The 18,129-nt window shown below is 41.9% G+C and overlaps 1 protein-coding gene across 1 annotated transcript in view; it reads right to left on the bottom strand.

Annotated features, from left to right (window-relative positions):
- Nucleotides 1–18,129, bottom strand: part of HMCN1 (hemicentin 1) — a 340,371-nt gene that overhangs the window by 195,985 nt on the left and 126,257 nt on the right. The window contains 2 exon segments of the mRNA XM_038414308.2: nucleotides 10,584–10,859; nucleotides 15,944–16,065. Of these exon segments, the coding sequence (XP_038270236.1) occupies nucleotides 10,584–10,859; nucleotides 15,944–16,065 (398 nt within the window).

Here is an 18,129-nt window from a genome sequence, read left to right as displayed (position 1 = left end):
AGCACAGTATGGGGAGGAGGTGACCAGCCCTTTGGAGAGAAAGAAGTGGTTCAGGACTATTTAGAAAAGTTGGATGAGCACAAGTCCAAGCGCTGCATCCGAGGGCGCTAAAGGAATTGGCAGATGTGATTGCAGAGCCATTGGCCAGTATCTTTGAAAGCTCATGGCAATCAGGGGAGGTCTCGGATGACTGGAAAAAGGCTAATGGAGTGCCCATCTTTAAAAAAGGGAAGGAGGAGGATCCTGGAAACTACAGGCCAGTCAGCTTCACCTCAGTCCCTGGAAAAATCATGAAGCAGGTCCTCAAGGAATCAATTTTGAAGCACTTTAAGGAGAGGAAAGTGATCAGGAACAGTCAGCATGGATTCACCAAGGGCAAGTCATGCCTTACCAACCTAATTGCCTTCTATGATGACACAACAGGCTCTGTGGATGAGGGGAAACCAGTGGACATGTTATTCCTTGACTTCAGCAAAGCTTTTGATACGGTCTCCCACAGTATTCTTGCCAGCAAGTTAAAGAAGTATGGGCTGGATGAATGGACTATAAGGTGGATAGAAAGCTGGCTAGATCATCGGGCTCAATGGGTAGTGATCAATGGCTCCATGTCTAGTTGGCAGCCAGTATCAAGTGGAGTGCCCCAAGGGTCAGTCCTGGGGCCGGCTTTGTTCAATATCTTCATTAATGATCTGGAGGATGGCGTGGATTGCACCCTCAGCAAGTTTGCAGATGACACTAAACTGGGAGGAATAGTAGATATGCTGGAGGATAGGGATAGGATACAGAGGAACCTAGACAAATTAGAGGATTGGGCCAAAAGAAATCTGATGAGGTTCAATAAGGACAAGTGCAAAGTCCTGCACTTAGGACAGAAGAATCCCATGCACAGCTACAGACTAGGGACCGAGTGGCTAGGCAGCAGTTCTGCAGAAAAGGATTTAAGGGTTACAGTGGATGAGAAGCTGGATATGAGTCAACAGTGTGCCCTTGTTGCCAAGAAGGCTAATGGCATTTTGGATTGTATAAGTAGGAAAATTACCAGCAGATTGAGGGACGTGATCATTCTCCTCTATTTGGCATTGGTGAGAACTCATCTGGAGTTCTGTGTCCAGTTTTGGGCCTTACACTACAAGAAGGATGTGGAAAAATTGGAAAGAGTCCAGTGGAGGGCAACAAAAATGATGAGGGGGCTGGAGCACATGATTTATGAGGAGAGGCGAGGGAACTGGGATTGTTTAGTCTGCAGAAAAGAAGAACGAGGGGGGATTTGATAGCTGCTTTCAACCACCTGAAAGGAGGTTCCAAAGAGGATGGATCTAGATAGACTGTTCTCAGTGGCAGCAGATGACAGAACAAGGAGTAATGGTCTCAAGTTGCAGTGGGGGAGGTTTAGGTTGGATACTAGGAAAAACTTTTTCAGTAGGAGGATGGTGAAGCACAGGAATGCATTACCTAGGGAGGTGGTGGAATCTCCTTCCTTAAAGGTTTTTAAGGTCAGGCTTGACAAAGCCCTGGCTGGGCTGATTTAGTTGGGAAGTGGTCGTGCTTTGAGCAGGAGGTTGGACTAGATGAACTCCTTAGGTCCCTTCCAACCCTGATATTCTATGATTCTATTCATATTTCTGTGCCCACCATGCAGAAAATTTAAAAAATCTGCCAGGGGACACGCACCTCTTCCCTGGCAGCGGATCTGTTCCAGCATGCCTGGAGCAGCCTCAGAAATGGGGGATGGGGACTGGTCATGCATGCCTGCGTGGTTGATCACCATTGTGGGGCGTGCTGGACCAACAAGCAAGAGAGATGGGGGAGAGAGAGAGAGACTGACTATGTCCCTCTCTCTTGCTACTGCAGCTCCCTGGTGAAGAAGGGTAGGGCTTTTTATTATGCATGAGGCAGGCTATGTCTGGAAGGCAGTGTAGCAGCCTGCCTGCTAGTTAATTGATCTCTTTCTCTGATGCACAAATTTAGCAGCCTGCTAGTAGTAATATTGTTAAAGTTGCTGTTGATGTTTAATTGATCTCATTCTCTGAGGCAGAAGTATAGCAGCATGCTATTGTTCCTATTGTTAGTTAACTGTACCCATTATCAGTCAATTCCCCCAGGAGCATAAACCCTGTAAAAGTTTTAAGGCCCCTACATTGCCAGAGTTAGGTAAAGGAGCATTATATAAAAGACAGTATGGAAATCCTCATATAGGAAGATCCGTGTGTTTTTCACTTTTTTCCTGTGCCAAAGTGGCACAACGGTGTTAGATTACAGCTCAGGATTTATTTTACTTACCCATTTAAAAAAAAAAAGACTTTGATGGCAAATAAAACATTTACCAAGCAGTCAATAAAATGTCAGGACAATCAGAACCAAGCCCTTCCCAAAGTACCCAGCCAGGTCCAGGACAACGATTAACAAAATTTTCATGTGTGAAAGTCTGAGCAATTTAAAATTACATTCTACTTTTGTGTGTGTGTGTGTGCTATTTGGTGTTCTGTAATGTGATTTAAATAAAAATCCAGGATTATAACTGGAATGCAGGATATTAGTTACCAAGTGTTTGTAATTTACCTTTCATGTGTTTAGGAAATGCTGAATAGTTATTGAGACATTTTTCTGTATTGTATTCTGTAAATAAATTACCAAAACAATTGAAACTGGTGTGATTATAATGCATTATTTTGACAAATAAAATATGCAGAATTTTGATTTTTTTTTGGCACAGAATTTTGAATTCTTTGGCACAGAATCCCCCCCATGAGTAGCCATCCTCCATCCCTCTATGTTCCTACTCTTAAAACACAGATATTTCAAAAAGCCTATAGACCAAGGATTGGCAAAACTTGGCATGCGGCCACTCATAAATATAAAGGGAAGGGTAAACACCTTTAAATCCCTCCTGGCCAGAGGAAAAACCCTTTCACCTGTAAAGGGTTAAGAAGCTAAGACAACCTTGCTGGCACCTGACCAAAATGACCAATGAGGAGACAAGATATTTTCAAAGCCGGCGGGGGGAACAAAGGGTTCTCTCTGTCTGTGTGTTGCTTTTGCCGGGACCAGAACAGGAATGCAGGTCAGAACTCCTGTAAAGGGTTAATAAGTAATCTAGTTAGATATGCTTTAGATTCTGTTTTGTTTAAATGGCTGATAAAATAAGTTGTGCTGAATGGAATGTATATTTCTGTTTTTGTGTCTTTTTGTAACTTAAGGTTTTGCCTAGAGGGATTCTCTATGTTTTGAATCTGATTACCCTATAAGGTATTTACCATCCTGATTTTACAGAGGTGATTCTTTTACTTTTTCTTTAATTAAAATTCTTCTTTTAAGAACCTGATTGCTTTTTCATTGTTCTTAAGATCCAAGGGTTTGGGTCTGTGTTCACCTACGCAAATTGGTGAGGATTTTTATCAAGCCTTCCCCAGGAAAGGGGGTGTAGGGCTTGGGGGGATTTGGGGAGGGAAAGACGTTTCCAAGTGGGCTCTTTCCCTGTTATATTTATTTGTTAGATGCTTGGTGGTGGCAGCAATAAGGTCCAGGGACAAAAGGTAAAATAGTTTGTACCTTGGGGAAGTTTAACCTAAGCTGGTAAAAACAAGCTTAGGGGTTTTTTCATGCAGGTCCCCACATCTGTACCCTAGAGTTCAGAGTGGGGAAGGAACCTTGACATGGCCCATCAGGGAAATCCGCTGAAAGGCCAGGATGGTTTGTTTTCCTGCAGCGTCCGCAGGTTCACCCGATCGCAGCTCCTACTGGCTGCAGTTCACCATTCCAGGCCAATGGGGGCTGCGGGAAGTGGCGTTGGCCGAGGGATGTGCTGGCCGCCACTTCCCGTAGCCCCTATTGGCCTGGAACGGCGAACTGTGACAAGTGGGAGCTGTGATCAGCCGAACCTGTGGATGCTGCAGGTAAACAAACCATCCCAGCCCACCAGCGAATTTCCCTGATGGGCCGTGTGCCAAAGGTTGCTGATCCCTGCCTTAGACTCTAGTTCTTCCCTCTCCCCCAAGGAAATGCTAACAAACTGACAATACAGAACAGGAAATCCAACCCCAAATCATAGAACAAGATGTGATACATCTAGTCATTCAGTCACTTGGCTTTTTGTTGCATTTAATTCCCCATTCTTTGTCTGTACTTTGTTTCCTTCGATGCATAATCTCTTGAAGCAGGGACTCTTATTTTCTTACTGTCTGTAAAGTGCCCAGCGCACTTTGAATACTATAAAAATAACAAATAGTAATAACCTCTTTTTGAGGTTCATTAAATGACAAGCAATCATGTGTTGGAGGCATGGGAAGTATCTGATGAGAAAGCTTTGTTTACTGAGCTCTTAAATTGCAAAGCTCTGCCTATGATCTCATCCAGGAAATATTAACACAAACATGCAAACACAGACTTTACTGAGTTTTTTCCCATAATTCCCTTTCACTGCAGGTAGGAAAAACGACTATTTCTCTGTATGATCTAACAAGAGTCATTGAATGAGAAACTCTGGGAAAGAGAGATTATTAAACTTGTGATACTCACTAATTTCCCAGAGACAAGGTAGATGAGGTAATATATTTTATTGCACCTACTTCTGTTGATGAAAGAGACATCTTCAAGGTATACAGAGCTCTTCTTTGGACCTCTGGATAGGCTGCTCAAGCAATCTCTGACCCCTCCTCCAAACACATGTATTCCTGTGTAAGAGGCTAACTTCAAAAAACAATGTAATAACTATAATTAAAACTGCTGTGAATGGTAATTAGCAGCAGCTGAGCCATCCAGACATATGGATACTTACTGATTTAATTCTTTTTCATTCAAAGAACATTGACTTTTGTACCAAAGAACATCGCTGGGAGTTTAACTGTTTTATTTCCTGTTTTGAAAAGAGTGGAAGTACTATAGTGATAAGAGATGTTAGCTAATAACTTTAGTTAATCTTTTCCAAGCTGTGTATTTTAATCATCTGAGTTAGCTCCCAAGAACAGTTTAGAAAGAACCATTGTGCTATCAATGTTTTAATTTTTTTAGGGCAGAATAATCTTGCATTTCCCCCCATTTAAAAAATCAACAAACTAGGCTGCAATACTCCAGTTTCATTGTTTTTTTTTGTTTTTTGTTTTTTTTTGTGGTGCTTGGAGGATCTCAGCATTGTATTATGGACTATTTCTTTTCGTGTTATATGGAAATCTGTGTATTTGGGGTTGGGGACATCATGTCAGGAGAATGAATGGTATGTATACAAACTTTTCATTCTATAATGTCTTTATTTCCCTGTTATCTTTCTTTTTCTCCCACAACTGTTGCCAAACTGAATTCAGAATGCTTAACCTCTTGTCTCACCAGCACAGGGGGAATATTAATGCTGTTCCAAGGGTTGTCCAGCAGAGAGTACACCAAAGATATTTTTGGCAAATGATTCCCCAGGAGAAAAAAGCAATATGATTTTCCTCTTACACCACTGTTCATTCACTTTACTGGAATTACTTCAGATTTACACTACTGTAGGTGAGCAGAGATTCAGGCCCAAAGACTGTGATTAGATATCATGCTGTGTTCTACACCGCTTGCTGCCCTCTAGTATTCTCAACCAGAGCAGAACATGGTTTTGTCCTTGTTGTGGACAAGACAAAACCATGTACAGCAGGGGAGCCCAACCTATGGCCCACTAGAGCATTTCATAAGGCCTGTGGCCTGCTTCAGCAGACTATACCAACTGCCAATCCATTAGTGTTTTGTCATCATGTTTACATCATTTTAATTTACATAAGTGTGTAAATAGACAATACTATACCTAGAAACAACCTATCTAAATACATATGAAACAAGCTCAACTTACGATATAAATCAATAAATCTTATTAAAATATGTAGAATCTGTTTGCCCACACAAGGTTGTGGTTATGTTTATGTGGCCCTCCTGTGTAATAAGGTTGGGCACCACTGATGTACAGTACACCCAGGGCCAGATTCTAATCTTGATTCTGAGTTGCACTGGGGTAAGTAACAGTGATTTATCCAAATCTGTTCCCTGGCATAGAAATCCGGTTGACCTGTTAGGACAAGAGGTTGAGAATGCTTTCTTACAACACATATTCAACACAGTTGACTCTATCTACACCATCAGAACTGAAATTGTTTCAAATGCTATCTTGGCAGAGGTAGGTAGGGGAAGTTGTCGTATTTGACATCTGATGTCAAACATGTAGTTTTTGTAGTACAGTGGCTACAGTATGTTCACTGAATTCCTGTATTAGGTACTGCTAAGATCTTTCTATCACAGTATTACTTGTAACAGGCTGATGCAAACCTTTCAGTTGCGACAAGAAAAATCCCATTTGAACCTTTACAAAAATGCTTAGCAAAATAAAGAGACAAAGTTGTCAGACTAAGAATACACCAAATTAATTATTTATCATGTGATGCACGGAATGTAATACAAAAAGTTTTTAGCTTTATTTCTGTCTAGTATGTGACAACTCATGTAAATAAGTTCATCAACACAAAAAGGGGACCTATATGCTGCATACAATAGGCCAAACCACCACCAGCCAATGCTTCTTTACCTTCAACGGATCCCTATTTTTGTGAGATGAAAGCACAACATACCTCATTTCTTATTAATCTGTTGCTACAACCATGCATGAAATGCTGAAACTGCTGAAAGCTAAACTTCTCTATTAATCCTTGATCCACACACAACACAAACCACAAAGGTTTTCCCACACAATACGGCTGTGTTGCAGAGCCAAAGAACAAAGCCCAAATTCTATGACAGTATTTAATTGCTTATCCTGATTCAGAGCTGGAAATTCACAAAACCAATATTTTGCCAGTAAAATTAGATTTTGGCAATATGTAGTGTTTTGGAGATTTGAATTTTAATGGTACACATGAAATTCAACGATCAAAGATCACCAAAAATGAATGTTTTCGGCAAAAAGGACATTGGTTACAAAAATAACTCATTTATGCTTCCAAGCCAGAGAGATTTGTTAATAAACCCAGATATGAGAAACATTGGTAATATTATACAACTATCAGGACAATGCGTTCAAATATGGATCTACTCTACTAAACATGCATGTATCATGTTATTATTTTGTTTACAAGACTGAAAAGCTGGACAAAAGGCAGAGATCACATGATTATGGAATTTCTCTTTCTTATGGAAAAAATAATCCTAGAAAGATGTACTGATTAACATTTCATGCTCCTGGACAGTTCTTACCATTACACTGTTCACATGCTCAGAAGACACTCTCCTGGCTCCTGGTCAGTGCTCTGAAGCAAATGAAGAGAAAACAGAGCCCTCGAACAATCCACACCAGTTTCAACACCAGACCCCAATCTGGTATGAGACAGAACTTTGGGAAATTCTGTTAGTGCTGTGTAGACCCCCAGACTATGTAGTCATGTTCATAGTGAATAGCTCATAGAATCATAGAGCTTAAGGCCAGAAGGGATTACCAGATCATCTACTCTGACCTCCTGTATATCACAGACCATCAACAGCATCTAGGTACCCACACACCAAACCCAAAAACCAAAATTAGACAAAATGTCAAAACCTGCAGGAGATTAAGATAACATGTGTCACAGGCATTTAATAGGAGGGACTGGAATGCACCAAAGATCAAGGTCTCTGCAATGCTGGGAACTGATTAATGATACACACCCAGATGATCCTAGCAATGAATGTGTGCCCCATCTTGTAGAGGAAGGTGAAAAAAGCCCCAAGGTCCCTGCCAATGTGATCTGGGGGGAAATTTCTTCCTAATCCCACATATGGCAATCAGTGAGACCCTCAGCATGTAAGCAAGAACGAGCCAGCCAAGAATCTGAGAAAGAGAATTCTTATGACCAACTTGGAGCACCAGCTCGGACCAGTCAAGTGTCCCATCTCCAGATGCTTTAGAGGAATGAAACAAAACAAAATAAAAAAAAAGACTATGTTGGAGGGGAGGGGGAATCCTGACCCCCTGCAGTTACCTTAAAACAGTTTTAGGGCCAAATCAACAACAGCAGCAAATCCTAGACAAGTCCTTAGACACCTTACTAAGGCAAAATTACCATTCAGTTAGTGAAAATGGCAGGATTGACTTCAGTAGGACTAAAATTTAACTCTTTAAGGCTCAATTCTGACACCTTTGTTCACATTGTTTTGTACATCACTCCACAAGTAGCCCCAAGATTTTCAATAGGACTGCTTGTGGTGTAAACGATTACTCAACGTGAGTAAGTGTTGGGCATTTAGTACATTAATACAAGAAGCTCCCATTAATACGGGATGTACCCCATCAAAAAAAAAAGGGACTACTTCCAGTTTAAGATTTAACTTACAGAATTGTACAGCCTCTTTTCTCAAAAATCAGAAATGGCATTTCTTCATTACTATTATTATTATTTTAACTTATAACTTTCAAAACAAAGGTTTAAAATAATAAACTAAAATGAACAGCTTCTGTCCACTCTTATTTTTACAGTTAATGACATCTTCATACACCAAGAGAACATAACAGTGAAATTAATTCTTTCATGATCCAAAATATAGTAAATTTCTTCATGTTAGATGTAGCTCTTGTGACAAAGTTCCTGCTCTACCTTGTTGCGTCTTGCGCTTATTGGCGGATTTGCTCGCCTTGGAGCTTCACGGCAGCCCTCAGCTTGGCCGTTTTTCTGAACTCACAGTCCAGGTCGACTCCTCCTGTGTCTGACTTGGAGTTGGGAGGATTTAGGGGCAACCCGGGCCCGCCCTCTACTCTGGGTTCCAGGGCCCTGTGGAATGCAGCTGTCTAGAGTGCCTCCTGGAGCAGCTGTGCGACAGCTACAACTCCCTGGGCTACTTCCCCATAGCCTCCTCCCAACACCTTCTTTATCCTCACCATAGGACCTTCCTCCTGGTATCTGATAATGCTTGTACACCTCAGTCCTCCAATAGTCCATGTTCTGACTCTCAGCTCCTAGTGCCTCTTGCTCCTAGCTCCTCACACGCACACCAGAAACTGAAGTGAGCTCCTTTTAAAAACACAGGTGCCCTGATTAGCCTGCCTTAATTGATTCTAGCAGCTTCTTGATTGGCTGCAGGTGTTCTAATCAGCCTGTCTTAATTGTCTCCAGAAGGTTCCTGATTGTTCTGGAACCTTCCCTGTTACCTTACCCAGGGAAAAGGGACCTACTTAGCCTGGGGCTAATATATCTACCTTCTATTACTCCTATAGCCATCTGGCCCGACCCTGTCACACTCTATAACAGTGTGCTTTACTATGAATTAAGGAGCTATATTCAGCTTCAGTGTAACTCCGCAAGACTTCACCAAGCATGGATTCAGCCCACTATGTTGACGTGGCCACAAATTTCCTTCTTTACAGTGTTATTAATGATGAGATTCATTTTTTCATCCCTTCATATATAGCCAGCTTCATTCTTCTGCTGCCCAATATTCAGGCCAGAAAGACATGCAAGCACAAGGTTACTTCCCAGTAGATTCCCTCTGAGTGTTATTCCACAGATAAGCCAGTAGTGAGTGCTGTACTTGATGTAATTTATTGACATGGATCAACACTGCAACTCCATACATTTGGTACTTTATTTGGTCCAAAATATTTCTAAAATTTAGTTGACCATAGAACATGACACCACGTGACTCCATTTCAGCTTCCATACACAATATATTTCAGTGTGTGGAAGTGGATTACGCACTCCAGAAGAAAGTAGGAGGATGTCACTGCAGGCACAAGGTGGGTGAGGCAATATTTTTAATTGGACCAGCTTCTGTTGGTGAAAGAGTCAAGCTTTTGAGCTACACAGAGCTCTTCTCCAGGTAGCTCAAAAGCTTGACTCTTTCACCAACAGAAGTTGGTCCAAAACAAGATATCACCTCACCCACCCACTTTGTCTCTCTAATATACTGGGACCAACACAGTTACAACACTGCAAACTGCAGATAACCACATTCAGCTACAGTTTAGTTTTACTACCTATTAGTGATATTCCAAGCATCTTTCATCAAACTATAAAGAAAACAACTGTCAGTCTCTGAACTGACCCTGTCTAAACCAGCTGAGAGGTTATCTCAGGCATGTTTTAAACAGTTAGCAATACCAAAACCAGCCAAAATGTAATTCCAATCTATTTGATGTAATCAGCCTCATATATAAGTGATTTGAAACTAAATATTTTGCTGAGACAGCAGCAAACCTCTTTAGCTTTACTGTAAAAACCTGCCAGAAGTCATTTAGTAATTGTGTTAAGTCTCCCAACTGGTTTATAGACATTAGAAAGAACATCTAAATCCCTTGAAGGGATGGGGAGGGAACTGTAAGAATGCTTCTCTTTCTCCCCTCAATGGCCTCGAACAATTGCCCTTATGGAAAAACTATGAAATTTAATAGAAAAAAGTATATCCTTTCTACATGGTTTTGTGGGTTTTTGTTTTGTTTTATTTGGGAGGAGTTTTTTTTAGCTCTGCTCTCAATTTCCACAGGCTTTTACCAAATTGCTCAATGGGCAAAGTTGTTATCAAGGAGAAGGGAAAAAAAGGTGGGGAGGAGGAAAAAGAAAAGAAATATTTTTCAAAAGAAGATTAACATGCATCTTCTTTGTTACCTTGTACTGTGAGAAAGACAAAAGCCACAGTAGATCCACCTTCATTAGAAGCAGTGCAACTGTACTCGCCAGCATCTGTGAGCTTTACAGATTTTACTTCTAAAGACAAATTGCTCATCATCCTTATTCGGGAGGGCTCCACAAGCCTCAAATCATTGCCATTTCTCTGCCAGGTGAGATTGTAACGCACTGTGCTTAAGGTTAGGCAAGTCAATATGGCTCTCTCCCCAGGGGTGACTGTGACATTATTAGGAACCTGAACCACAGGTGGGGGCTCTACATGGAAAGAATAAAAAGAAAGAATTCAGAAACTATTAGGCTCACTTGTAGGTACTTTGTAAGTAATCATGATAACACAGCAGTAACAGAAGTAAAAAGGCATACTGGTGGGTTATTTAATACTTAGTTTCATTTCACAGCACTGAAGCCAGCACACTGGGATCTGATCCAAGGCCCACTGAACCAAAGGGGAGCCTTTCAATGAGATCTGAATCAGGTCCTAGATTTGTACATGCTGCTGTGTGAAAAAGAGATTACTGAAGAGCTACCCTCAAGACAACACTACTGTACATATGGGCTTTTTCCAGTGCCATTAAACAGCTCTGAAATTGTTATTGTGTTCTTCAGATGTTAGTCTTAACTTGAGTTTTAATGGATTTTAGTCTCTTTTTATTCACATCAGTGCCCATTCTATGCTGCAATTCCCCCCATATTTTGTTGTTTTCTTTCTGACTTCCCTCTCTACTCCTTTTTACCGCTGATTTCCCCCTCAGCAGAATGCAAACACAGTAACTTTGAACTGGATTGAATTTTAAACACACAATGGTTTCAGATTAGATCAAATGATCCTTGTTGAGCCATCTGTGAGTAAAAGAGACAATATTTAAATCAGGGATTCTCAAACTGGGGGTTGGGACCTCTCAGGGGGTCACTAGGTTATTATGTGGGGGGTCACGAGCTGTCAGCCTCTACCCCAAACCACGCTTCACCTCCAGCATTTATAAGTGTTAAATACAAAAAAATGTTTTTAATTTATAAGGGGGGGTCATACTCAGACTTGCTGTGAGAAAAGGGTCACCAGTACAAAAGTTTGAGAACCACTGATTTAAATGACAGGTTTCAGAATAGCAGCCATGTTAGTCTGTATTCGCAAAAAGAAAAAGAGTACTTGTGGCACCTTAGAGACTAACAAATTTATTAGAGCATAAGCTTTCGTGAGCTACAGCTCACTTCATCGGATGCATTTGGTGGAAAAAACAGAGGGGAGATTGATATACACACACAGAGAACATGAAACAATGGGTTTATCATACACACTGTAAGGAGAGTGATCACTTAAGATAAGCCATCACCAGCAGCGGGGGGTGGAGGGGGCGGAAAGAGGAAAACCTTTCATGGTGACAAGCAAGGTAGGCTATTTCCAGCAGTTAACAAGAATATCTGAGGAACAGTGGGGGGTGGGGTGGGGGGTGGTGGGGGGGGGGAGAAATAACATGGGGAAATAGTTTTACTTTGTGTAATGACTCAACCATTCCCAGTCTCTATTCAAGCCTAAATTAATTGTATCCAGTTTGCAAATTAATTCCAATTCAGCAGTCTCTCGTTGGAGTCTGTTTTTGAAGCTTTTTTGTTGAAGGATAGCCACTCTTAGGTCTGTAATCGAGTGACCAGAGAGATTGAAGTGTTCTCCAACTGGTTTTTGAATGTTATAATTCTTGACGTCTGATGTGTGTCCATTTATTCTTTTATGTAGAGACTGTCCAGTTTGACCAATGTACATGGCAGAGGGGCATTGCTGGCACATGATGGCATATATCACATTGGTAGATGCGCAAGTGAACGAGCCTCTGATAGTGTGGCTGATGTGATTAGGCCCTATGATGGTGTAAAAGAATGAATGGACACAAATCAGACGTCAAGAATTATAACATTCAAAAACCAGTTGGAGAACACTTCAATCTCTCTGGTCACTCGATTACAGACCTAAGAGTGGCTATCCTTCAACAAAAAAGCTTCAAAAACAGACTCCAATGAGAGACTGCTGAATTGGAATTAATTGCAAACTGGATACAATTAACTTAGGCTTGAATAGAGACTGGGAATGGATGAGTCATTACACAAAGTAAAACTATTTCCCCATGGTATTTCTCCCCCCCCCACCCCACCCCCTCCCACTGTTCCTCAGATATTCTTGTTAACTGCTGGAAATAGCCTACCTTGCTTGTCACCATGAAAGATTTTCCTCCTTTCCCCCTCCTGCTGCTGGTGATGGCTTATCTTAAGTGATCACTCTCCTTACAGTGTGTATGATAAACCCATTGTTTCATGTTCTCTGTGTGTCTATATCAATCTCCCCTCTGTTTTTTCCACCAAATGCATCCGATGAAGTGAGCTGTAGCTCACGAAAGCTTATGCTCTAATAAATTTGTTAGTCTCTAAGGTGCCACAAATACTCCTTTTCTTTTTACTGATTTAAATGCAAACGAGAAAGGAAATTTAAACTCATATAGCTTTATTGGGATTTTGCCTCACACTTCTTTTGTTTAAACCCAGTGGCATTTGTTCTTAAACACAGAAATACAGATCTGCAGAGAATAATGGACTGAGTGTGACACAAATGTCAAAAGGTGGAGTAACTTACCAGGATATGACTGCACTCAATAGATTACCATTAGCAAAGCAAAGATAACCAAACAGGAGTTCTCTGTTAAAGGAGAAAAATTCATCCCTGTGCTGAGTAGGGTTGCCAACTTTCTAATCACACAAAACTGAACACCCTAGCCCTGCTCCTCCCCCAAGGCCTGCTTTCTTCCCCACCCCTCCCCTGAGGCCCCAGCCCCCCCTCACTACATTCCCCCTCCCTCGGTGGTTCGCTCTCCCCCACCCTCACTCACTTTCACTGGACTTGGGAAGGGAATTGGGATGCGGGAGGGGGTGAGGGCTCTAGCTGGGGGTCCAGGCTTTGGGGTGGCGATGGGGATGAGGGGTTTGGGGAACAGGAGTGGGCTCCAGGATTGGGGGTGGGGCCGACGGATTTGAAGTGCAGGAGCGGGCTACGGGTTGAGGCAGGGGTTTGGAGTGTGGGAGGGAGTGAGGGCTCTGGGCTGGGAGTGCTGGCTCTCGGCTGGAGGGGGCACTAGGATGGGGCTGGGATGAAGGGTTTGTGGTGCAGGAGGGGGCCTCAGGGCTGGGGCAGGTGATTGGGCTTACCTCTGGTGGTTCCCAGTCAGCGAAGCAGCAGGGATGCTAAGGCAGGCTTCCTGCCTGTCCTGGCATCGCAGCCTGCGCTGCGCCCTGGAAGAGGACAGCAGCAGGTCTGGCTCCTAGGTGGAGGCACACAGACAGCTCTGCGTGCTGCTCTCGCCCACGGGCACCCCCCCCCCGAAAAGATAGGGACTAGCTTGCCTTAGCCAGGCAGCACCACCAACCAGACTTTTAATGGCCTGGTCTGCAGCACTGCCACGGTTCCTTTTCGACCGGGTGTTACAGTTGAAAACCGGACACCTGGTCACCCTAGTGCTGAGAGCCAGCCATTCAGCTCATTTAAGATCTCACAGTATGTGCACAAGCCTTGGGCTAGCTCTCTGCACAGTGGTGAATTTCTTCAAAAGCCCTAGGCACCTGGGTCTGGAGCCTTGCTTTCCCACAAGTATGGTCCCCGTGGGCTCCCCAGCAGCAGTCATTCTTATAGCCACTACCCTATCACAGATCACCCATGCAAGAGAAAGAAAGCCAGAGTTGCTTACTAAGGACTGAGTTTTGCTCCTGCACCTTGTCAATATATATATATTCACGTGTGTGTGTGTCTGTATGCACACACAGTCATATCTTTGGTAAGTTACTCCACCTTTTGACATGTATATATACCTTTTATCTAATGCTTGTCATCTGTAGATATCCAAGCACTTTACCAAGTAGATCAGTATCTTTATCCCATTTTACAGATGGGAAAACAGACACAAAGAGGGGAAGGGACTTGCTCAGCAACCCAGAGGCCGAGCCAAGAACAGAACCCAGGTCTTTAGAACGCTAGTTCAGTGTTGTACCCACTAGGACACACTATCCCTTGTTGACCTCATGTACACATAGTACTTACCAATGTTTTGTTCAAACCTAGAACCAAATTCCTCACATTCAGTACACATGCCTTTGTTGGCCTTTTACTTAAGATGTCTGCACAAACTAACAAGCTATTTGACACTTTAAGATTTAATACTTGCAGGAAAAAACAAATGCAAATGTTTGCTTTTTCTGAAGTTGAAGAATGTTGAGATCGTTCCAGTACCTCTCTGACAGCAGTTGACAAAAATGGACGATTTGTGATATAGTGTATGTCAACTTGATAAACTGAAAATACTTGAAAAGAGTAAGTTTATTTTGCTGGGAGTAAGAAAATCCAAATAATTTTGTTTCAAATATTTATGTGTAAGGATTTCAAAGTCTCTTCCTTATATCATCCCAACTGCACAGTTCAAAACAGATATAATAATTCACATTTAAATAGAATCTTTCTTCCGCAAGAATATCCATATGAATGATGCATAACAAGAATTGTTTCCTACAATATATTTTCTAGTGCTTTTGTCTGGCCCAGTTTTAAATGACCCAAGTAATGAGTCTTCAACCACTTATTTGGGACAATGTTCCACAATATAATGAATTTCATTATTAAGGCGTGTCTCTACATTCAACCTAATTTTTCCTTTACTTAATTTCATCTCATTATTTCTTGACAATCCTTTCAGGAGTTAAAATAAAATAATAGTAATAATAATAATAATAATAATAATAATAACAATAAACAAAAAATTCCAGATTACCAATAAATCATCAGGAACTTGCTTTAAAACTAAAGTAGAAATTAATTTTAGATGCAAACCTTTGTAATTTCACAGCTATCTGATTTGTGCCTACAGTCAGGGAGTTAAAAGTATAATCGCTAAGGTTTGAGACAAAAAAAAAAAAAATATGAGCAGATTCTCTCAGGCTGCAATTTGTGCCTCCAAAAGAAATTCAGCAGCTCACATCTATTCAAGGAAGAACTTAAACATGTGCTTAAATCCCACTGACTTCATGGAAGAGTGTTAGAAAGAATTCAACGGCACTTTACTTAATACGGATGAATTTATTTAAATGCTTTAAACTGGGTCCTAAATGCTTCCATTAAGGTTTTGAAACATGATATATTGACAACAAAACAACATACGTTAACATAAAACATTTTATTGGCATTGGATTGCCATAATTTATGCCACCCAATGTTGCTGCTTTTTGTTAAGTAAAAATGACTATATGCCAGCACTTTAGAGTTTAGTAGTCTAATACAGAAGTCTAGTACAGAAGTAGTAAACAACATTTACCTGACACATCCAGAAATGTCTGAGCATGTCCAGTGCCCACACTGCTAATAGCAGTGCATTCATAATATCCTTCATCAGACAAGGAGACCTTGGCAATTTCCCAGTTCATGCTAGATGATTCTCTGTAAAATGATAAAGCCTCTGTAACTGCTTGAAAGAGATGAAGAGAAGGGCATGAAAGGGGCTATACTGATTGGCATGTGACTCTCAGTAAGGCTAATGAAAATTTCACGTATGTAGGAAAAAGCACACCCTTTTTAAATCCCTTTTGTTTATGCATTATATTGCATGCAGTTTTTAGGGTCTTATTTAAATAAGAAGGTGGGGGGGGAGTGATTAGACTTTTATGAGTATTAAGAGGCATGCATTCCTTACATAATACATCCATGGAGACATTTGAAAAAAAAAAAAACTATGACAAGTAGTCACATCATAAAATACAAAACTACTGTCGCTCACTCAGCTATTTCTACTCTTGGATCAACCTTGAATTTTTTTTAAATGGAAGAAAGTATGAAATACTGTTATATTGATTATTTATCAGCAAAGCATGTACAGAATGCACCATTCCTTACAATGATGCAGACTGGTTCCCTCTACATGTGTGGGTCAGCTCCAAGGGCCAGTGCAGTGAGCGATAGAGTCTCACTCACACTTTCTGCACCTCATGCTTTGGTTTGGAGTACCTTGTGCCCACATGGAGACACACTGGAGCAATCTCTGCACTTCCCTATCTCTTGAATGAAGAGATTAGCATGGTGAGTCTGTGTGCAGAAGGCTCTTTGACCCCAAAGTAGGACCAGGAACAAATGTAGTAATTCAGCGTTCTCCATGTCAGTTTAGCAGCCACACACACTGAAACAAATGGAGCAGTAAGTGTAAATACAGATTTCAGAATAGCAGCCGTGTTAGTCTGTATTTGCAAAAAGAAAAGGAGTACTTGTGGCACATTAGAGACTAACAAATTTATTTGAGTATAAGCTTTCATGAGCTGTGAGCTATAGCTCACGAAAGCTTATGCTCAAATAAATTTGTTAGTCTCTAAGGTGCCACAAGTATTCCTTTTCTTTTTGTAAATACAGAAAGACACAGAAAACAGTAAGTAACGTCTATGTCCTGGTCTACACTAGGCGTTGAGGTCGAATTTAGCAGTGTTAAATTGATTTAATCTTGCACCCGTCCACATGACGAAGCCCTTTTTTTCAACTTAAAGAGCTCTTAAAGTCGATTTCCTTACTCCACCCCCGACAAGGAGATGAGCACTGAAATTGGTCTTGCTGGGTTGAATTTGGGGTACTGTGGACGCAATTAGATGGTATTAGCCTCTGGGAGCTATCCCAGAGTGCTCCATTGTGACCGCTCTGGACAGAACTCTCAGATCAGATGCACTGACCAGCTAGACAGGAAAAGGCCCGCGAACTATTGAATTTCAATTTCCTGTTTGGCCAGTGTGGCAAGCTGCAGGTGACCAGGCAGAGCTCATCAGCAGAGGTGACCATGATTGAGTCCCAGAATCGCAAAAAAGCTCCAGCATGGACCGAATGGGAGGTACAGGATCTGATCGCTGTATGGGGAGAGGAATCCGTGCTATCAGAACTACATTCCAGTTTTTGAAATACCAAAACGTTTGTCAAAATCTCCCAGGGCATGAAGGACAAAGGCCATAACAGGGACCCAAAGCAGTGCTGCGTGAAACTTAAGGAGCTGAGGCAAGCCCACCAGAAAACCAGAGGGGCCAACGGCCGCTCCGGGTCAGAGCCCAAAACATGCCTCTTCTATGATGAGCTGCATGCCATTTTAGGGGGTTCAGCCACCACTACCCCAGCCTTGTTGTTTGACTCCTTCAATGGAGATGGAGGCAACATGGAAGCAGGTTTTGGGGACGAGGAAGACGATGATGATCAGGTTGTAGATAGTTCACAGCAAGCAAGCGGAGAAACCAGTTTTCCTGACAGCCAGGAACTGTTTCTCACCCTGGACCTGGAGCCGGTACCCCCCAAACCCACCCAAGGCTGCCTCCCGGACCCGCCAGGCGGAGAAGGGACCTCTGGTGAGTGTACCTTTTAAAATACTATACAAGGTTTAAAAGCCAGCATGTTTAATGATTAATTTGCCCTGGCATTCGTGGCTCTCCTGGATATACTCCCAAGCCTTTGCAAAAGGTTTCTGGGGAGAGCAACCTTATT

This window comes from Dermochelys coriacea, chromosome 8, assembly GCF_009764565.3.
Source record: "Dermochelys coriacea isolate rDerCor1 chromosome 8, rDerCor1.pri.v4, whole genome shotgun sequence".
Classification (NCBI taxonomy): Eukaryota; Metazoa; Chordata; order Testudines; family Dermochelyidae; genus Dermochelys; species Dermochelys coriacea.
Note: the sequence above shows the minus strand (reverse complement) of the source record. Positions and strands in the feature narration are given on the sequence as shown.